We start from the raw sequence: 22729 nt of genomic DNA on the forward strand, positions 1-22729 counted from the left end.
TCTTTCTTTTTTTTTTTGAGACAGAGTCTTGCTCTATTGTCCAGGCTGGAGTGCAGTGGCGTGATCTCAACTGACTACAACCTCTGCCTCCCAGGTTCAAGTGATTCTCCTGCCTCAGTCTCCTGAGTAGCTGGGATTATGGGCACCTGCCACCATGCCTGGCTAATTTTTGTATTTTTAATAGAGACAGCACTTTGCCGTGTTGGCCAGGCTGGTCTTGAATTTCTGATCTCAGGTGATTCACCTGCCTCAGCCTCCCAAAGTGCTGGGATTACAGGTGTGAGCCACTGCATCCGGCCTGCCCTGTGGGGTTTTTCCCAGAGGCCTGATGACACTGCATTTGTGTATATGAATTGAACATCTGAAAGCTGTTGGTTAGCTCTGTGTGCATGTGTGTGTGCGTGCGTATGTGTGTGTGTGTGTGTGTGGTGGGGGTAGAGGGATGTGATCATGGGGCCCTGGCCATGTCTTTGGGCAACCCCTATATGGATATCTGTGGGTTTTTCCTCCTGGATCTGCTTTTCGCCCCAGGTTTTCCTTTCCAAGTCTGGCTTCCAGATTTGATAGCTTAGTGGGTCTGGAGGCTGGGACCCCAGGGTTCATCCCCTGGCCTCAGTGTTCCCTAAATGGGGCTCTATGGAGTTTTTGTGTGTCCCTGGGAGTGCTCCCCACTTCTGTGGGGATGAGAGGCAAAGGGCATGGCTGCTGGATGGGTGCAAGGTGGGAGGGGCCTGGGTCCCACCTGCTTCTCATACAGGGTCTAAGTCAGACTGCAACTCTGGGGCTTCTAGTCCCTGAGACCCCCTTGGGATCTGGCCACAGCTCACCTTGCTTCTTGTAGCTCCACATTCCTCTTACCCACTCCCATGACTTTGGTTTTAGTTTTCTTTGCTCAGCTAAGCCAGTCCACCCATCCATCTCTTTCCAGCTTCCAAACCTATCCTTGGCAGGCCATGCCTTTTCCTTCCTTTATCGCCAATTTCATAGGATGTCAGCCACAAGTGGAGACAAACATGGGCATTCAGAATCCCATCCTGTACAAGGGCCTTTTGGGTCCCACCATCTGACCCTGTTAACACCCTCCGTGGGCACCCCACCCCAGCGCCACATACACACCTGCCTGGAGGGTCTCAGAGAATTGAAAGGGCTCTCGGAGGTCAGGACCTTTATGTCACGTCTTCATGGAACAGATAGGGAAACTGAGGCACGAGGATGAGAAGGGCCTCACCACCCCAGGTCGCATGGTGAGGTAGTAGAGAACTGAGCCAACTCTCGGGCCAGGGCTCTCCCACAGCCTCGTGGGGCAGCTCCGTGGCATGGGCCTTGATGTCTGCCGAGTGAGCAGAGACCATGACAGTTCGGATACTGCCACCTGACGGGCTCATCTCATCCTAACAGTGCTGGTTACCATCGTGGGCCATCTGTTTGGCCTCTGGGGACATCCTGTAGCCAATCACTTAGGAGACCTTTATTGAGTCATGTGACCTCCCTGGCCCTTGCCAGTGTTGTAAGGGATGATGGAACCTCATGGATTCAGTGGCTGTGTGTTGAGTGTCTACTTGTCGCCAAGCCCCGTGCTGGGGGTAGAGTGCTGGACCAGGAGGGGGGCCTTGAAGGGGCTCTCAGGCTGCTGGGGAAGCAGACAGATCAATCCACAGTGATAGCACAGCCTGGTCAGGGCTGTGAGAAGCACGTCCCCGGGTGCTTGTTGGGGAGCATCCATCATCCTACTAGGGTTGAGTGAAGAGAAGGGGTTCTTGGAAGGTGTCCTGGAGGAAGCGGCCTTTAGGTTGGCTGAAAAAGAGCAAGTAGAATTGGAGTTGACTCAGAAAGCAGGGCGGGAAGAGGATCCCGGGGTGTGAAACAGCAGATGCAGATGCCAAGAGGCCGTAAACACCCAGAGGGGTACAGGGTCGGAGGAGGAGGGCTGAGGTCAGAGCACTGCAGAAAGTGTGGTAGCCCCTGGCTGGGGAAGCTAGGGGCCACCAGGGGCCTTTTGTGCACATCTCTGGGCACGTGTGTTCTTCCGGACTGTGACTTCTGAGGAGGTTCCCACAAAGTCCTGCTAGCTACAGGCAACCTTGATTTTGGGGGATAAAAACACAGAAAACTTTCGGCCTGAAGTCATATGTGCTTTGCAGTAGCGGTGGAAACAAGCAGTTGAAGATAATTAGGACTGAATGTTCCTGTTTTTAAAACATTTCCCAGGAAAAACAAATGTTTGAAAGTTAAACATTTTGGCTATTAAGATGGAACAGAAGAAAAATCACATTTGCCTTTTAAATCCAGGCACCAGAGCTGAGTCTCGAATCCAGCAGCCTCCCGTGCAGGACCCGTGGAGGCTGGATGAGGCCAGGGGGTCTGCAGCTCATTGGGGTCTGCCATCCTAGGATGGCAGATGTTCTATCTGGGGTGTTGTGGCACTGAGCTCTGGGCAGGCAGACCTGGGTCCCAGAGCTGCTATGTGGCCCCAGGCAGGTGACCTGACCTTCTAGAATCTCTGTTCTCATCTCCAACTTCGCAGCTCACATTTCTGGGCTGTGCCGTACGTTGCAGCATTAATTTTCCTGAATAGCCCCAAAATGCAATGAAAATGGCTAACATCCAGGTTACATTAACCTTGACTTTTATTTTCTGTATTCTGATGCTTTGACATCTGCGGGCCTTGCTGAGCCAAGGGGATTATCCCTCCCAGGGTTAATCAGTTCCCAGATACAGCAAATAACTACACAAGCCCAACCACTCCACAGTCCACGGTAAAGTGGATAGGGCCACTATCCACCTGCCCTGATCACCCCAGGGGCAGTGCCAGACAGTTAGGGACAGCCCCTGTGTCCCAGAGCCTGCCAGAATTGTTCGAACTAGATAGTCCTAAGTCTCTTTCCCTTGCCTTGCCCGACCCTTCCTTTGGAAAACAGAAAACAGGCTCCTGCCCATGTTTCCCCTTCACCCCCCACCTCCTGACCGTCCCTGGTGCTTCCCTGTCTGACCAGGCATGGTGGAGCGTGACTCGCGTTTTTTAGAGAACTGTGAGTGTAAGCTTCCTTTGTGACACTCATTTCTGTGTCCACGTGTCTTATCGAACCTGCTTAAAAACAAATCCCTGCAGAAGGAGAGGTACAGCGTGGGGCTCACGTGTCTTCACCAGCTTGATCATTGTAAGTACTCTGTGGGGAAGCATAAACATGTGTGTTTTACAAATGGGGACACTGAAGCTTGGGGAAGTGAGGGTTCTCATTCTGGCCAGAGAGCCAGTGGGAGGTAGAGATGGGAGTCAGGCTACCCAGCCTGCACCCTTACCCACTCTGCTGCACTGCCTCTCATCTCTGTCACGGGGAAAATGGCCCGTGTCTGCTAGGGGTGTCTGGAAGCATCGAATGCATGTTGCTGGTCACAGTGCCTGGACAGGGTGCTCAGTGCAGGGTAGCAGAATTCAGCTTCTGCAGGCTGCAGGTGCAGCCCTGCCACTGTGTTCCCCTGAACTCAGCCTTGGCTGTTGGCCCAGACATCTTGACTCCAGAGCTCTCCCTCCTGTTCAGGTTACACACAGAATTCCCTTTCTCTGCATGGTCAGCCACGGTCCTCTGTGTGTGCTTGGCCGTGTGATGCTATTCCTGGCGTTCATGCACCGAACTGCACCAAGACCCCACAGTGGTTCACAGCTGACTCTCGCAGCTTGCTCCATCCCAGTGTGTTTCTAGACCATGCGCCATACCAGGAAGTCTGCTAATGTGAATCTCCTAGACATCGGCAAGTGTTTAAACACAGAACTGTCAAAGACGTACTAAAAATGCAATCAGAGATCGTTATGCCGTCTCTTGATTCCATCCCCCTCTGCTGTGTTCTGTGAGATGGGAATGGGCGGAAGAAGCCATAAGTGGGCATTTGCCTGATTGTCACTGCGTTTAGAGAACACTAAAACTCCGCCGGGCTCAATACTTCGCTCCGGGAATGGCATCGATGGTGGAGAAGCTTGCACATATCTTGTTGAATTTAACAGATTATGCAGTTTGGAGGCAGCACTTTCTGTTAAATGGGATGGGTAAGTGTTAGCGATAAAGAATTGTAACCTTTTGGAGGGAGATTAATCTTGGAAGCACAAAAAGCAGAGACTTCCATGTGCGTCCCCCTCTGCCCCGTGTGGCAGCCGCGCTTGCTGCGGTGTGGAATCCGTGTGTGGATGCACAGCTGTTTGAATACACGTATGTGGCAAATGAAAAGTTAAAACAATAGGGCCATCCTCTAGTGCTCTCCTGGTTAATACTTAAACATCTTTTCACCAAGAAGTCCATGGCTAGCAAATGCCAGGATCTTGAAGGATCTGGCTGGGGGAAAAAGGAGGCATTTGGGGAAGATGGTTTGAATATTTTTCATGGAGAATACAAATGTGTAGCATTGCTCCCCAGCTCTGAAAAGCAAGGGGAGGTAGGACTGGTTTTGGCATCAAGGACCTGGTGCTTGTGGCAGAGGCGGGGAGATCAGCATCCTCGCCCACCTAGCAGAGCCCGACTGGCGTGTCTCCAGTTTCAGGGTCTGACCGGTGCCACAAGTCCCTGCTCCGCTCTTCCGAGATGCTCTCATACCCTTCCAGTCCCCTAAACTGTCTGCTCATCACGCATGTCCTACCAGAGGCTGGTCATTGTTCAGACATCTCTGAGGCAGGAGGCCAGGGTTCAAGTCCTAGCCCTACACTGTCTCGCTGTGTGACCTTGGACAAGTCTCTTCCCCTTTCTGAGCTCCAGTTTCCTCCTGTCCAGTGAGCAGCATAGATTAGGAGATCTGCGGGCCTCTTGGTGGTGTCTCTGGTTCATGACTGTGTCCCCAGCGGAACCTCGCCGGGGTCTGGAACATGGGAACATTGGGCTCAAGTTTAATCAGGGCTCATGGGGAGCTGACCAGGGCTGGGGGCTTTGCAGTGGATCCAACTTCAGGGAAGAAAGTGTGCATTCAGCCTAAGGGGCATTCAGGATAGGCTCAGTGGATTCTTAGCTTCCATTGGGTTGATGAGGGGAGGTGGATAAGAAAAGGCGTTTGGACCCATCTGTGCCCTTGCTGAGCCTTACCAAGGCAAGCACAGCCCCCAGCACCTGCACTGCTGTCCACCGTGCCCAGCCCAGGGCTGCTGTGTGGAGAGGCTTTTTCTTTCACCTTCCCCAGGTTGTATCCATCTTTGGTTCAGGGGGTCACGTTATGTTCTGGTCTCCAGGGTGGTGCTGCCTAATCTCTTTCCACTCCTGCTTGGAGAACAGTTGCTTTCCCAAGATTCAGGTGCTTCTGGTGGCTTCTCAGGCAGCTCTCCTCAGGGCCCTGGGAAAGCTTCCCTGTGTGTCAGCCATCTTATCTGCTGCAGGGAAGAACAGCAGCAGGAAAGGGCAAAGAGAACAACATCCATTTCCTCTGTGTTCAGTGCAGGCATTAGGCGGAAGAGTTTGTATTCATCTAATTTTTCCCCATAAAGTCCCTGTAAATCAATTAGTTGGCTGAGGTCCCCAAAACACTCTCCTCATTTACTGTTTAGATGGAGGGTTGTGATGAAACTAAGCAAGAGAGCCTCTAATGATTGGTCACTAGGAATTTTATCCATGTTTGGGTTGGTAAGAACTGCAGTGTGATGTGAATACTGGAAAACTAATGCAGCCTTAGGCTCTGACAATAGAGGTAGCAGCCCTAGAACAGAGGAGGAGACTCCTCCTCCCCACTCTGTGATGGTCAGGCCATTCCGGAACTTCTGTTCTTTGTCCCCCGTACCCACCTGCAAGAGAGCAGGTTTAATTGGAGAAGATTCAGAGATGGACAATCAAGATTGTGGGTAAGGAGGGTGAGTCTGAAAAAAATGTCCTACCAGGGACAGTTGGAGGAAACGTTTGAGGAAAAGGGATGACACGGAGGTCAGTTGGTGTAAAGGAGACAGTCAGACCCAGCTAAGGATGGATTGATTGATAAATGCATCCATCCACCCATCTGTCAGTTCATGTATCCACCCATCTATGTATGCATCTATGTATCCATCTATCTATAAACCATCTATGCATCCATCCGTCTATATATTCATACATATATAAAGCATCCATCCATCCACCCACCCATCCATCCATTAAACCATCCATCCATCCATCTATATGTGCATCCATATATCCATACATATATAAAGCATCCATCCACCCACCCATCCATTCATCCATAAACCATCCATCCATCCATCCATCCATCTATCCATTCATTCATCCATCTCTATATACATCTATATATCCATACACATATAAAGCATCCATCCATCCATAAGCCATCCATCTATCCATTCATCCATCCATGTATGCATCTATATATCCATCCATCTACGAAGCACCCATTCATCCACTCATCCATCCGTCTATCTATAAACCATCCATTCATCCATCCATCTATAAACCATCCATCCATGTGTGCATCTATATATTCATCCATCTATAAACCATCCATTCATTCATCCATGCATGCATCCATCTATCCATGTGTGCATCCATATCTATAAACCATTCATCCATCCATGCACCCATCCATCCAGCTACAAAGCACCCATTCATCCACTCATCCATCTGTCTATCTATAAACCATCCATTCATCCATCCATCCATCCATCCATCCATCCATCTATAAACCATCCATCCATGTGTGCATCTATATCTCCATCCATCTATAAACCATCCATTCATCCATCCATGCATGCATCTGTCTATCCATGTGTGCATCCATATCTATAAACCATTCATCCACCCATGCATCCATCCATCCATCCATCCATCCATCCACTGAGAGTCAGGGTAGCATGATGGTGCAGGGTGCACCTCAGGATACTGCCATAGGGTCTACCAAATGTCCATTGTCCTCTGTAATTGTCAGTCATTTTGCTATTGATTTGTGTGATCTTATGCAACCTCTCCCTGGGCCTCAGTTTTCTCTGATGTAACCTGGGCCTAGTAACAGTTAAGTGTCTGTGAAGGTTACGCACAGCTGGTGAATTGCCAAGTCCAGGTGGACATCCACAGGCATACTCGTGACTTTGGACTCAGAGGGATGTGGTGCTGGACAGTTTCTGTGTTCATAAGTGGATGTCCCTTTGCCTCCAAGCCATGGAACAGACAGTGTTTGAGGGTGTCACCCCAGCAGGTGGTGGCTCCTGCCCTGCTGCCCAGCTTTATGTACAGGAGCTCGGCCTTGTGCCCCATCCACCCTTTTCTGGGAGGGAAGAAGCCTCAGTCATCCGCTGCTGAGGTGAGAAGAAGAGGGGAGCGCTGACAGCTCCTGTGCCCCGCCCAACCCCCAGTAGTCGGGAGCTGCAGAAATAAATGGAACTGTACAGTTGGAGTAATTTGCTAATTTGCTTAAGTAACACCCCCAGTCAAAGACATGACGTAAATACCTGAGCGCGGGCTCCACATCCCCAGCTTGGGCGGCAGGATGGATGGGTGATCTGAAGTGGAAATGCGGTGAATCAGAGCCGAAGGCAGTGATGGTGACCACCCCCGACCTGAGCTGGGGGTTCTGGCTGCCTCCTTGCTGCAGTGTGTTTGGGGAGGGGCTCGATGAGGGGTTGCACACTGACTCTGGGTCTGCTGGCCTTGGAGGAGTCTGAGGCACCCGTCCAGAGCTGTGGGGTCAGCTGGACCAGCGTCCCCTCCACAGCCGTGGGGCCTGGGTGGGTTTCCCAGCCTTTGAGCCTCATTCTCCTCAGCTGCAAAGAGGAGATACTAGAACCAAGTACCTTGGGGGTGCTCTAGGGAAATGAGAGCTCAGCTCTCCACCAGGGGCCCGGAAGTGGCCATCTTTCCTGCTGTGTCCTCCCCGGCCCACCGCCAGCTGCTCAGGCCCACGCAGTCCTCTTCCCTCCTCTCCGCAGTCTGAGCCTCACCGGAGAGGGCTCCTCTATACCATGCCTGGTCGCGCTGTGGGGCTGTGGGCGGCTTCATTCGCCAGACTCCTGCTGGGGCCTGCTAGGGACAGAGCTGGGGGAAGCAAACACGTCTGCCTCCATGTTCTTGGAGCTCTCCCAAGAGCACAGCAAGCAGAGTTCCCAGCACTCCTGGGCCAGGGTGGGCCCTGATGAACAAGAGGAGGGTCGGGGAGGTGGAAGGGGCTTGGAGAATCTCATCCCAGCAGCCTGATTGGAAGAACCTCAGACCAGGGCCAGGCTGTTCCCGTCACGTGCCCAGGGACAGAAACCCAAATGCCTGTTAGGAGTGGGCAGTACCTTCAAATAAATGAAGCAGACTAGGTGTGAGACGGTAGGGACAGGTGGGGACTAGGGCCAGCTGGATGCATGCATCCTGTCCAAGGGGACACAGACACTCAGCACTTCCTGACTGGACTGGGATGGCCAGAGGTTAAATTGTATTTATTCCTTTATGTTTAGAAAACAGAAGTAATGAAGTGTTATTAAGAATGTCTCAGATTTTTGATGTTGGCAACAAGTTCAAGTTTTAAAAAAAAAGTTGTGCCAAACAAAATATATCTGTGCGTGGGTCTGGCCTGCCTGCTTCTAGTTTGCAAACCCCGGCCCAGGGAAGCTCTTTGGTTTTTTTGAATATCAAAAGTTTTGTACATTGATTATCTTCTATAATATCAGAACAGTCCTGCAAGGTAGCTGTTACTTTTCTCATTTTACAGGTGAGGAAACTGAGGCACAGGGAAGCTAAGTCGTACAGCTTGTTGGTGGCACAGTGGGTCTGGGATCTAGGCTGCTGGAGCTGCGATTCTGTGGCCTGCTGTGTACCAGTGGACCCCCGCCCTGGAGTTGATAAATCCTGAAGAAGAAAGAGCAGTGCTTTCTCAAACCTGTAAAGTAGTCTGGGGTGGTCGGTGAGTCAGCTATGAGTAGATTGGGATTTTCTTCCTGTTTTGCAGAAAACTTCTGTCTCACCTCAGGGCTCTCTTTCTCACTGCCCTGGCCTACCCTCCCTGGCCAGGCTGGGAACTGGTCATTTGCCGTGGCCTAGGGCATGTGGTTAGACAGACGGCGTAGGTCTTATCTAGCTGGGAGCAGAGAAGAAGCTTATAAAGGGGCTCTGGACTCTTCTGTTTCGTTGCAATTAGGATATAATAATGGCTGTAGTTATAGGACATGCGCTGCCGTAAACCTCACTCTGTCCTTCCCGGCAGCTCACATAAGGGATGGGGAGGCGAGCTCTTCCTAGAATGCTTCCGGAGAGCTGAGTGTGATGGCACATCTTCTGAGTCTCAGCCCACATTGCGAGCATCCGTTTCCAATAAGAAAACCAATGCTTAGTATTTGGAGCAGAGGCATTTCTGGAGTTCGGTTCCCCATGGAATGCTCACACAGCGGGAGAGGTAGAGGTTTTGGTCCTGGCGGAAAAGGCTCTGCTGTTCCTGGGCTGCTGTGTTGTCCCAGGGGACAGAGCACGGTGCCCGTGCTGCTGGGCATTGCCCGGGAGGGTGAGGAGTGAAGGGGGTGTCAGGGAAGGGGCTCAGTGGAGCCTGATGGCCAGAGGAGTGTTGGAGCACCTTGCCTTGTGTGTGACTTAGCAGATGAAGGTCATGGTCTCCCAGGGATGGAGGGGATGCCTCACGAGGTGCCGGTCTGTTAGCCACAGTTACTGCTTTGTGAACAGGTTATGAAATGTCACCATTTTCCTGTCTGGGACCCCATCTCCCCGAGGCCCCTGTGCTGTGCTGGTGCCTTCACATGCTACTTGCCTGACCCACCAGGGCACTCTCTGCCCAGGAGGGGCCGGGAGAAAGGCTTGGGTCTCCAAGTGCACTTTCAACATTTCATTTTTTATCTAAATCAGGGCTTACAGGTACCATCTTGACTCTCCAGGCCCATGAGAGCCCAGCAGCTGAGGCTGGTGGGGACTGGGGAGTCAGGGGCCCGAGCCTGGGGTCAGGCTGGCTCTCAGATGGAGTAGGGGGCACAGGGGTGAGTGGCATTTACTGAGACCGAAGAGCCATGGTGGTCTTGTTCCTGTATAGAGCCAGCTTGGTGGGTGAAGCCTGCCAGGCAGCTGTCCAGAAACCAGCCCCCAGCCAGTCTCCTGGGTGGCAGTGCACCCTCCTGCCTAGGGCATCTGTAAACCTGGACCCCAGAGAAAGATGTGTACCTTGGAAGAACTACCCAAAAGTTTGCACACGGCAAAGCTAGAATGACACTATTGTAATTCGGTGGCTGTATACATAACATTTTTGTTTTGATTCCATCTAGAGTGCATTTTGGCTTTGAATTTCCATGGCAGTAGGGGTAGGCCCTATAATGTTTCCTGAGTGTGGGGTCTCCAAACCTTTGAACTGGGTTCTGCAAAGACCTTGCGATTCCTTTCGGAAAGTGGAGGATAAGGAGTCCCAGATACCCAGGGGGTAGGGGCCTGGGACCACGAGGCCGGTGATAGCTAGGACTAGGGGTGCAGGTTGAGGGGTCTTCTTCCAGTAGACAACTAGTCCAGAAAGAAGAAACGGAGGCAGAGAAGTCCCAGGATAAGGCCAGGCACTCTGCAGCTTAGCGGCCTGGGAGGAACCTGTCCAGCCTCCTCCCGATGATCTCAGGGGCCGATGGCCAGTGGAGGCCTGGGCAGGCAGGACCATGGGGACAGTGATCGGGCTGCTGCCTCCTCTGATCTGATGAAGACGCCTGTTGGGGGCCTGGCAGCAGGTACCCCGTCAGCGATTCCAGCAGCTTCTTCCTGGCCGCCCCTCTCTCAGCCATGCTGTGGCTTCTGGAAAAGCTGACAGCTGTGTGCTGCATGTCTGTCTGTGTCCGCCCCTGCAGGCAGCCTGCCCTACGAGTACAAGATCGTGATCGCAGGAAACCACGAGCTGACCTTTGACCAGGAGTTCATGGCCGACCTCATCAAACAGGACTTTTACTACTTCCCATCTGTGTCGAAGCTGAAGCCAGAGAACTATGAGAACGTGCAGTCGCTGCTGACCAACTGCATCTACCTTCAGGACTCGGAGGTCACCGTGCGGGGCTTCCGGATCTACGGCTCCCCGTGGTGAGTGGGCCTGGGCACTGGTCCTGCCTGCTGGTGAGACCAGAGCTGAGGCTGAGTGCAGGGGCTGTAGGGGATGGGAGAAGCAGCAGGGAGCTCCGGATGCGAGGCTCAGGACTGAATCTTGCCCCTCACCCTCTGTGTGAACCTAGGCAGGTGACTGCTGCTCTCTGGGCCTCTCTTCCCCTATATCTCACTGAAAATAGTATTATCAGCTGTACCCTGTGTTATGCTGTGTGCGATACTAGCTCACTTACAGGCAGGTACTATTATCTCCATTTCACAGGTGAGAAAACTGAGGCCCAGAGTGGGCGAGGACCTTGCCAAAGGTCACACAGCTAGGAAGGGGCAGAGCTGGGATTAAACCCAAGCAATTTGGTTCCAGAACCCCTGCCTTTAATGAATATTCTGTAATGCTAGGAATCTTTCCCTAATGCTGTCTTCCTACTCCACACAAAAAAGATGCATATGTCAGGGGCTGGGAGAGATGATGATGGTAATAATGATGATATTGGTGGTGACGGTGATGATAATGGTGGTGGTGATGGTGGTGATGGTGATGGTGATGATGATGGTGATGATAGTATGGTGATGATGCGATCATGGTGATGATGATGGTATAATGATGATCATGATGATGCTGATGGTGATGATGGTAGTAATGTGATGGTGACGATGGTGATGGTGGTGATAATGGTAATGGTGATGATGGTAATGATGATGGTGGTGATGATGGTGAGAATGATGATTGTGATGATGATGATGGTGATGGTGGTGTGATCATAATAGTGAGCTTGGTGATGGTGATGGTGATGATGATTGTGATGGTGATGATGGTGATGATGGTGTGATAATGATGGTGATGGTGATGATGGTGGTGATGATGGTACGGTGATGATGGTAATGAGGAGGATGATGGTGGTGATGGTGGCAATGATGATGGCGGTGAGAATGATGATGGTGATGATGATAGTGATGATGCTGGTGTGATGATGATAGTGAGGGTAGTGATGGTGATAATGGTAATGGTGGTGATGATGATGGTGGTGTGATGATGATGGTGATAACGCTGGTGTTGGTGATGATGATGGTATGGTGCTGGTGATGATGATGGTGGTGTGATGATGGTGAGGGTGGTGATGGTGATAATGGTGGTGTTGGTGATGATGGTATCGTGATGGTGATGGTGATGATGATGGTGACGATGATGATGAAGGAGAAGGCAATGGTGATGATGATAATGGTGATGGCAGGAAATAATTTCCGAGCAATTACAGTAATCTATGCCCTAGGCTAAAGGCTCCGTAAACCTTATCTCTAATCCTTACTCAACCCTGTGAGGATTGATTTATTATCCCTATTCTGTAGGTGGACAGAATGATCGGCCACAGAGTGTCCAGTGCTGGCAGGGTGAGATGGGCTTCATACCTGGAAGGGCAAGATCACATATGCTTAAAAGTGTGGCTTGATCCTGGAAGGCTCCCTGGAGGGTGTGGAGTGACCTGAGCCTTGAGGGAAGAGAAAGGCATTCACAGGCAGGGGGAGTAACGTGGTCTGAGGCTGCACTATCAGGAAGCAGCACCGTCAGCGAGGCTAAGGAGCCCTTTAGAGGCACAAAGGGCCTGCCTGGGTGGAGAGACTTCAGAGAGAGCTACTGCCAGCACAGAGCATCTGGGAACCCCCTGGGCTGCCCTGCTTGGTGGCTGGAGGCTGTGGGCAGATTTAGGACCTGGTCTCATCTTGCCATGGCCTTCTCATGGAGCAGCGGGGAGGGCTGGGAGGTTCAGGGCTGTTTCCTCTTCCCTGGCCTTGGCAGGTGCTTGCTGTCGTCTCCTTGGACCTCACGATGTACAGGTTCTTGGTGAATCCTCCCTGCAGACAGTGAGGTCCCAGACAAGGACCTCTGGGCACTCAAGGATGTGATGAGGTCAGTGCCAAGGACAAGGAGAGGAGGGGAGATGGTTGAGTCTGCCTGACAGGCCACTAGAGCTCAGATATGGAGAAGTCTGATAGGCCGAAGACCAGGAGGGCAGTCTAGGAGGAGGATCGGCAAGCAACAGCCGGGGGTGAGCCAGGCACGATGGAAAGTCTGGAGTGTCAGGTGTGTGTGGGCAGGTGGGCAGGTAGGGGTCAGCATGGTGAGAGGCGGAGGCCTGCAGTCCCTGGGAATCTGGACTGATCTCTTTGCCCGGTGGTTTTTACCCGTCTCCTCAGCAAACTGCTTTTTTGGTTAAGTTAGATTTTGTAGAGGTTAAGAGCATGGCTCTGGAGCCCAACTGTTTGGGCTCAAATCTTGAAATCTTGGCCTCACCCTTTTTTTTTTTTTTTTTTTTGAGATGGAGTCTTGCTCTATTGCCCAGGCTGGAGTGCAGTGGCGTAATCTTGGTTCACTGCAACCTGCACCTCCCGGGTTCAAGCAGTTCTCTGCCTTAGCCTCCCGAGTAGCTGGGATTACAGGAGCCTGCCACCGTGACCGGCTAATTTTTGTATTTTTAGTAGAGATGGCGTTTCACCATGTTGGCCAGGCTGGTTTCGAACTCCTGACCTCAGGTGATCCACCCACCTTGGCCTCCCAAAGTGCTGGGATTACAGGCGTGAGTCTTTGTGCCTAGCCAGACTCATCTTTTACTAGTTGTGTGATGCTGGGTGAGTCACTTAACCTCTCTGTGCCTCAGTTTCCTCCTCTGCAAAATGAGAGCGAGAGTGTGGTTCCTCCGGAGGGTGGCTGTAAGGCTGCCAGGAGGGTTCGGCTGAGCCTTGTGCCACTACAGAGACCTCATTCTTGTTGTTTGCTGCAGAGCTTACTCTTCCAGCATGTTTTGCCCAGCACCCAGTGTGTTGGGTGGAGGATGGTGGGGAGGAGGGCTGCCAGGCATCACTCAGGGTTTTGCCCACTCCCCCACACAGCGCAGCTCTGTGCACCCCACAGCTGGGCTCCGAAGAGCCCTTTTGACCACTGGCTCCCTGGGCTCAGGAGCGAACTAAAGGCCAGGAGTGGGCCCTGCCCTTGGCTGTCTGCCAGCGGAGGCCAAGTCCTGGCACTGCTGTGGTCGTGGGCCTGAGGACCAAGTGAGACCGGCCTGTGGTCCTGCTGTGGTCCAGCTGCTCTGAGTTCCAGCCACCAGTGGCTTCCAGTTTTGCTTCTGTGTCTTCCAGTGTGAGCAGTTCTGGGCTCTCCCATTCCTGGTTACCCCCAGGGTCTGAGCACAAGCAGGCGGTGTCATTTCTTTCTCCCTGACCCCCTACCTGCTGGGTGCACACACACAGCCTGTGCCATGCTAGGGAGTGGGAGAAGCCGAAGGACAGACAGGGGAACTCGAGCCCAGGAGATGGGTTCAGGGGCCATGTGACCCTGCCCCAGAAAGGGTTTGGTGAGATCCAGGAGGGCTCCCTGGTGGAGAGGGCATTTGAACTGGGGCCAAAAGAGGCATGAGATTTCCACAAGCACAGGAGGCAGGGGAAGACCCACATGTCTGAACCTCTGTTATGTGCCAGGCTCTGTGCCAGGCTCTGTGCCAGGCTCTTGGGTCGTGTCGCTTGACAACCCTTAACACCGAGGGCTGAACGCCCCCTCCTCTCCGTCCCACAAGGGAGGCTGTGAGCTGATGCTCCTCCTGTTCCTCTCAGGCCCTGTCTGGGGCTGGGAGCAGGTGGTGGAGGTGAGACCTGGGCTCATTTGCTGGGCAAGTTTCACTCAGTTTCCAACTGGTGTGAGCAGATTGCCTGCGTCTGCCGTTGTGGTGCCACGGAATGGACGCCGAGCCACTCTGGCCTCTACCCTCCCCTGGGAGGCTGGGTCCCTGCCACCATGCCCCAGCAGAGAGTGTCAGGGAAACCCCTGGGCTGCCCTGGTTGGTGCCACATGGTGACCACCTGGTGGCTGGAGGCTGTGGGCAGATTTAGGACCTGGTCTCATCTTGCCACAGCTTCCTTATGGAGCAGAGGGGAAGGTGGGAGGTGCAGGACTGTCCCATCTTCCCTGTCCTCGGCAGGTGCCTGCTGTCATCTCCCTGGACCTCACAATAGATACGGTCTCAATGAACCTTCCCTGCAACCAGTGAGGTCCCAGACAAGGGCCTTTGAGTACTGGAGGCTGTTCAAATTGGGAAACCACCACTTTTCAGCTGTGTGACTTTGGGCAGATGGCTCAGCTTCTCTGGTCTTTCTGTGTAGTGGGGAAATGACAGTGCCTGCCTTGTTGGGGGGTTGTGAGGTCTACATGGGCCCATCCAGGTGAAGGCCTGGCTCGAAGGAAGGCCCTGGAGAGTGGCTGCGGTCATTTATTATCACTGGGGTGCTCCTTGGGGAGCCAGGAAGAGAATAACCATTTAGTTTTATTCCACAAACTCCAAGGCAGGGCTAGGCCTGCAATTACCCCATTTTACAGAAGGGCAGGTAGAGGTCCAGGGAGGGATGTGGCTTGCCCAGGACACCTGGGGGGTGACCCTTCAGGCTCCCGGTCCTCGCTCTTCCTGCTCCAGGGCGGAGGCCATTCAGTGGCCTTTCTGAATGCCTCCCGTGTGGCAGGTCTCTGTCCTCAGAACAGCCTTTGGGTGCACACGGGCCCTTTTGGCCCCCTGAGGAGACTGAGGCCTGGGGATCGAGCTGATGTCCTCATGCCCTCAGGAATAAACTTGTTAATTCATTCATCAAGGTTGTACGGAGTGCCAGGGAGACCCTGGGGACATGGTGTGGACAGACAGACGCCGCTGCTGCCTTCATGGGATTACATTCTCATGGGAGACTGCCAACAGCTAATTCCATCATCAGTAAGAACCATGAAGGAGGGGCCTTGCGTGCTGGGGTTAGGGGAGGCTTCCTGTGGGAAGAGCCAGAGGCTGAATAGATACAGGCAGCTAAGTGCAGGTGAAACGGTGTGGCAGGCAGAGGAAACAGCCTGGGCAAAGGCCAGGAGGCTTGAGAGGGCCTGGGGCATTTTGGGGACCACAGAGCTGAGTGTGGCTTCCAGGGGTCTGGGTGGATGACAGCAAGAGAGCAGAGGCTGGGCAGCCAGATCGTGTTGGTTCCGCCAGAATCCAGGTCCCTGGCCATACCCCCATCCACCCACTATGCTGCTGGTAGCCAGGACTTTGCAGGTCGGCCTTCTCCCTTGAGGGTATCAGGTAGCCTCTCTGAGCCCTGGGCTTCCAAGCAACTGGGAAGGTGACATGACGTGATCTGTGGAGCGTAGGACACTACCCTGCGAGAGTCCCTCGGCGGAGAGGGACACTCAGCTGCCGGTATCCCCAGGTGTTGCTAGAAGCGACACAATTGGAAGTGGCATTAACCAGCCCCTAAAAAAAGTACTCACAGCTGAAGAACCCCCCGGCCTGGCTGCCATCCTGCCTGGTGTCGAGTGGGGTGTGGGGGTTGTGCACCCCCTCCCCAGCTGTCTGTCGAAGTTCTGGCTGGGGCACTCCGCGCCCCTGGCGCCGGCCGCCTGGGCATATGGCGGCTCTTTCGGGGGGTGCAGGTGACGGAGCTGCTTGTGATCATTGGGAAATTCAGATGTTCCAGATTTTCTTTTTCTTTCCCCTCTGCCCTCAACATATTGGCTACCACGTGGACTACAGGAGGCATTCCCTCCAGCTTTAGAAGCACAGTTAGACCAGCAGGCAGGGAGCAGGGATGGAATAAACACTAGCAACGAGTGACCTAATAGCTGCTGCGGCTGGACATGTGGGCAGGGCCGACCTGGTTGAGGAGCAGATGTGTTCATCATGTGGCCCTAGGAGGTAGACGGCAGAGCAGGGGACAGAGGCAAGTGACAGGAGGCAGTCTCACCAGTGTGGGAAGACTCCTCCATAGGCAGGAGTCCAGGGGAGAGGTGATGTGGCCTTACCAAGTAGTGAGCTGCCCATCGCGAGGGGCATGCAAGCAGGGGTTCTGCTGTGGGTGGGCCTAGTGTCCTTCCAGCCCCCTCCCCCTTACAGGGCCACAGTTCCTCTGCCTGTGGCTGGCAATTCCCCCTTAAGCAGAGGGATGCATGGGCCCGTTCCTGGGAGGCCCTCTCTCTGCTAGACTTGGAGGCTAGCCTTGATATTGAGGGCTTTACATAGCAAGCTAAGAAAGGGAAGCAAAAAGCAAACATATGGTTATAGCAACTGGCTTTTCTTCTGCTACCACTAAGAGATACTCTGGGAGATTGGTAGATCAGATTTTCTTTTTCCCTGAGATGGGGTCTTGCTCTGTCGCCCTAGCTGGAGTACAGTGGTACAGTCACAGCTCACTGCAGCCTCGACTGCCTGAGCTCAAGTGATCCCCCTACCTCAGCCTCCCAAGTAGCTGGGACCACAGGTATGTACCACCACGCCCAGCTGATTTTTAAAACTGTTTGTAGAGATGGGGTTTCATGACGTTGCCCAGACTGATTTCAAACTCCTGGGCTCAAGCAGTCCTCAGTGGCTAGATCGTAATGGTTTTGACTTCCTTGCTTGTTGAGTCACACGTTCTGAGGCCCATTGTGGTTTGTCATGTGCCTGGCTCTATGCAGGGCTTGGGAGACCCTGAAATGGATCAAGCCTGCCTCCCAGGAGCTCAGGTTTGACAAGGGCCTATAACTGTTGGGAGCAGGGGCCTGTGATTGTTGGAGTCCTCTGCTTACCCAGCCTTTGCACAAGCCAGATCCCCTGCTCAGTGCTTGCTCACATGTTCTCGTTCAGTCCTTGCAGTGGGTTGATTCTCATGGGTGTGTGCTGGCGCAGTGTCTCTGGGTGGTTTTCATTTGCATTCCCCTAATGACCAGTGAGGCCAAGAATATTTTCCCATGTTGATTGGCCACTTAGATTTCCTCTTTTGGGAAGTGCTCAAGTCTTTTGTCCATTTAAAACAATAATTGGGTTGTTTGTCTTTTTCTTACTGGTTCGTGGAGATTCTTCATGTATTCTGATTATGAGTATGAGCCTTTTCTCAGTTGTGATGTTACCAATAGCTTTTCCGCCTCTGTGACCTGTCTTTCCCCTGTCTTAGCAGAGCCTTTGGGTGAACAGAAGTTTTAAATTTTGGTGTAGTCAAATATCTTTGTGTTTTTCTTTGTGATAAATGCTTTTGGTACCTTATTGCCGTGATCTTCTGTTCTCTGAAATCATGAATACTTGTTTCTTTTGTGTTGTTGAGATGGAGTCTCACTCTGTCTCCTAGGCTAGAGTGCAATGGCATGATCTCGGCTCATTGCAACCTCTGCCTCCTGGGTTCAAGTGATTCTCCCTCCTCAGTCTCCTGAGTAGCTGGGATTATAGGTAGCTGCCATCATGCCCAGCTAATTTTTGTATTTTTGTAGAGACAGGGTTTCACCATGTTGGCCAGGCTGGTCTTAAACTCCTGACATCAAGTGATCCACCTGCCTAGGCCTCTCAGAGTGCTGGGATTACAGGCATAAGCCACCTCGCCTGGCCTTGTTTCTATATTGTTTTCCAGAACTTTTGTTGTTTTGCCTCTTATGTTCAGGTGTTGGATCCACTGGAAATGATTGTGTTGATGGTGTGAGGTAGGGATCTTGTTCAGGGTTTTTCCACGTGGACACCCTCCTGGCCCAGCAGCATGTGTAGAAAGCCTGTCCTCTTTACTCCTACCACCGTTATCTGACACATGAGGTCTGTGTCTGGCTTCTCTCTCCTGCTCCGTTGTGCCATTCAGTGTAGGACCACCCTGTCTTTTTTACTCTGGCAGTTGATTTATGGTCTCTTTATCCTACTAGAGCATTTGAGGCTTCATGGGGGCAGTGACCCAGATCTCCCTTTCTCATGGACCTAACTCCAGTGCTCAGTACAGAGTCTGGCTCCTCTTAATAAGTATTTGTTGGATGAATGAATGAGTGAATGAGTGACCAGATGGATGGATGGCAAGCTGTGGGGACTCAGTTAAAATCCAAGCCTGGTTTATCTCCTGTGATTGAACCTTTCTGGGGTCTCCTCTCAGGCTTGTCACCAGCTCCCTCCCCTCTGGTTCCTTCTTCCTCTTCTGTGCTGCTCTCTCTAAAGCAAGGCCTGACTGTGCCCCCTGCTGGCTTGCCATGTCGCCCCCTTGATACCATCCCCTTAACCCTCAAGCTGAAAGCCAGATGCCCCCTTCTGTGTCCCCTGGATCCTGGGCCCTGCCCTCTAAAGAAGGTCTCCATCACAGTATCATCACTACCAGGGGAAGGGCCATAACCACTGCTGCACCCTGCACTTACCAAGTCTTTCAGTCTGTCTGGGCAAGAAGGGATGAAAGTCTCATTAGGGTAGCGTGTTTGTGCTGCCCCCTCCCAGGGTGCGGTGACGTTCCAGGGCTCAGGGAGGCCGTTTGTGGACCCTCAGGTGCAGACGGCGTCGGGCCTTCGCTGAGAGCAGCTTAGCGGAAGGGGGCGGGAACCAACTGCAGGAGAAGAGGAAGAACTCAGCTGGTACAAAATCCTAAGTGTTAAAAAAAATACCGTATACATACCGTATTCATTTATGGGTTTTGGATGCATTTTTTGTTCTCATTTAACTGAAAACGGCCTTGATTTAAAAAAAAGAGTGAGGAGAGAGTGAAATTGGCACGCAGCGAGTCCATCTGGTCTAATTACTTCTGGTATTTTGAAAGAAGGGATCCAAACCTGCTGAGACATTAAACTTTGAGAAGTGGCTGCCGGGCCCGTTGCTGGGCGTCTGCACTCGGGTCCTGATTCTCAGCTCAGGGGTTTCACTGTCTCCTGGCAGGGCTGGACCTCGAGGCCAGGCAGGGGTGCCAGGATACCCTGCACCTCTCTGTGGGAGCCAGCGGCCTTGGGTGTCAGCCCTCTTCAAACAGCCAGGGCTGCTCCAGACCATTCTGGAATACATGTCCTGGTACGTGGCTCCCAGCTGTTTAACCTTGGGTCAGAATCTTGGCTTTCTGTGAAATGCCAAGAGGGATAGTCCCTTTGCAGAACTGCCCTCAGGATTGAAGGAGGTCCTGTGTGTGCACTGCTTGGCACATGGTGGGCATGCACACGCCTGCTGCTCAACGTTTATGACTGCCCAGGCTAGGGGAACGGGGGCTATACGAGTGGTTTGTCTACTGCCCACAGCCATGGGACAGAGCTGCAGCCAGGTGGCCCCTGGGACGAGGCTGGGGTGGGTTGTGGCACTGGCCTTTGACGTTTGTTCCTTCCCTTCCCTTCCCTTTGTGCACTTAGCAGGCCTGCGGGGTGGATGGAGCTAGAACGGAGCAGCCTGGAACTTGAAATCTGTGCCCTGAAAGAGCCCGGGGCCAGGGGTTGAGGTGATTGTAGTGACAGTCCCTGTGTTATGCTGGCCCGGAGGCCCTGTCCTCTGAAACAGTCAGGGAGGCCTAGACCCTTGTCCCCATTTTATAGCTGGGGGGTCTGAGACCCCAGCAGGGAAGTGGCTTGTGAGAGGTCCTGCAGGAACTGAACAAGCTGGGTCTGCATGGCAGGGAGGATGGAGGCCCCACCCAGTGTGCACAGTGAGCTGCCAGAATGCTTCTTTCTAACTTTATAAGTGTATATTTTAGAGAAAAAACGAGACAGGATGATCTCCCTGCCCCATAGCTTCCTCCTTGTCTCCCACCAGAATGGGGTCGAGTCCTGGAAGTGGAGGGCAGGGTGGCGGGATTCCTGGCCGGCCCTGAGGCAGCCCCCACTCCCTCAGCTGTCACTGCTGATGGGTGACAGTGGTGAGGCTCTTTCTCCCCTCTCCACCCTGCCCCATGGCGTGCTCCACCCAGGCTTCAAGGCGGCCGGTGATGCCACCCTTCCCAAGAAGCCCCGCGGGGGTTGGTTTGGACCCCCAGCTTCTCTGCAGCATGCCACGCCCTCGGTGTCTCCTCCTATCTCTGGGTGAGACACAGGTGGGCCTGGCACTCAGTGCCAAGCTTCTGACCTGGAATCCTTTGCCCTTTCTCTTAAGAACCTTTTAAATCTTTTATAAAACATTTACGTTTTAGTCTCCAATAATTCCATCTGAGGTGTTAGGGGTGTTGTCATTTTAGATGGCAGGCTCTTGGCCAGCGAGGTGCAATCTAGGGGAGTCCTGGGCAGGCTGGTTTGGGGTGTGGCTGGTTTAGGGGGTGTAGCCCAGTTTGGGGGTGCTCCCTGGGGGGATTGTGTCTGCCTCAGTCTGTGGGCACATCCAGCAGGGGCCACTGTATGTGAGTTTCTTGGCTCGGGGCTTCCTGGACCACACAGGTCTGCTGGCCTGAGGACAGCCTTGGGGTTCCAGCTCCTGCTTCCTGTGGCCAGTGGGGGCGTTTTCTGTTCTGCTGTTTTCCTGAAGCCCTCTGGGGCCCAGCACACCGAGAATGGAGGGTGAGTCCAACTCCCCATTTAAGTGGCCGAGGCCTCCCTTCTTGCAGCCTCTTAGGGCTATGTCCTCTGGTTCCAGGGGCCAGCAGTCCCCATGCACCTGGGGCAGTGCTGCTTGCGTGTTGCCTTGTATTTCCAGGTGGTTCCAGCACAAGGCTGGCCTTCCCCAGTTTGTTTGGGCAGGTGAGGCAAAGACTTTCCCCGCTGCTTCATACTCGAGATCTGCATTCGGCCGACTGCCCCGTGTGTTGTCCCATGTAATCTGCCTGGCAACGGGCAAGGCAGGATGATCTCCATTCCCATCTTACAGACGGGTCAGGTAAGGCTTGACTAGGTCTAGCACCTGGGTCAAGATCTCAGCCCTAGGAAGAGACAGCCCCGGGTCTGGCTCAGGCGTGTAGACTTGGGCAGCTCCTGGCCTTGGCCGTCCAGGGGGCGGTTTGCTTTGGCAGCTGCTGCCTGGCTTCCCCTGGGCCCAGCCTCTGGCAGTTCCTGCTGAGCTTTGGGCTCCTGGATCCCTGTCCCCTTCTGTGACAGGTTCCTCCTGAGCACTGGGTCCTGCATCTGTAAAGAGGACCCTCCCTCTTCCCTTGCGGGGTCCTGGATGGTGAAACGGGGTGAGGGCCGCAGAGCCATGCGGCTGGGGCATTGTGGAGACCTGCCTGCCTTGAGCCCAGATCGAGTCAGGAATTGCCCCATCTGCTTAGGGGTGGCTGTAGAGCCTGTCGTCTAGGGCAGGTGTGAGCCCCGCCTGAGCCTCTCAGGGAAATGGGGCATTCTCTGATGGCTGCTTGAGGGGCTTGGGAGCCAGCTGGCACGTGCCATGGGTGAGGAGGCCCAAGGCAGCCAGCAGTGTCCACCCAGAGTGATCCCACGGCCGCCCACCTTCTCCTTCCTGTGCTGGCTTCTTAGAATTCTGAGCCCAACGTGCTGCATCAGTTGAATTCTGATGGAGGCAAAGAAATTTTTCAGTCTCTGGTAGCTTCCTGTGCTGCTTCTACACACACACACGCACACACTCACACATATTCACACACACACACACGTTCATGTACATGCACAGACATTCCCATACCATACACACTCACATGCACATTCACACATATACACAATCACATACACACAGAAACATTCACATACAACATTCACATATACACACATAATTCACACACACACACCTATACACATACACACGCATGCATACTCACATACACATCCATACACTCATACACACATGTGTTCACACACACACCCACACGCTCATACACACATGCATTCACACACCCCCACATGCTCATACACACGTGTTCACACACACACGCACGCTCATACACACATGCATTCACACACACACCCACACGCTCATACACACATGCATTCACACCCACACCCACACGCTAATACACACATGTTCACACCCACACCCACATCCTCATACACATGCATTCACACACCCACACCCTCATACACACATGCGTTCACA

The 22729-nt window shown here is 53.1% G+C and overlaps 1 protein-coding gene across 2 annotated transcripts in view; it reads left to right on the forward strand.

Moving 5' to 3' along the window:
* The window catches only part of MPPED1 (metallophosphoesterase domain containing 1), a 92136-nt gene that overhangs the window by 49952 nt on the left and 19455 nt on the right, over nt 1–22729 (forward strand). For both annotated transcript variants that reach the window (XM_026449461.1, XM_026449462.2), the window contains one exon: nt 10757–10982. In XM_026449461.1, coding sequence (XP_026305246.1) covers nt 10757–10982 — 226 coding nt within the window. The remainder of the gene's footprint in view (nt 1–10756; nt 10983–22729) is intronic.

This window comes from Piliocolobus tephrosceles, chromosome 19, assembly GCF_002776525.5.
Source record: "Piliocolobus tephrosceles isolate RC106 chromosome 19, ASM277652v3, whole genome shotgun sequence".
Lineage (NCBI taxonomy): Eukaryota > Metazoa > Chordata > Mammalia > Primates > Cercopithecidae > Piliocolobus > Piliocolobus tephrosceles.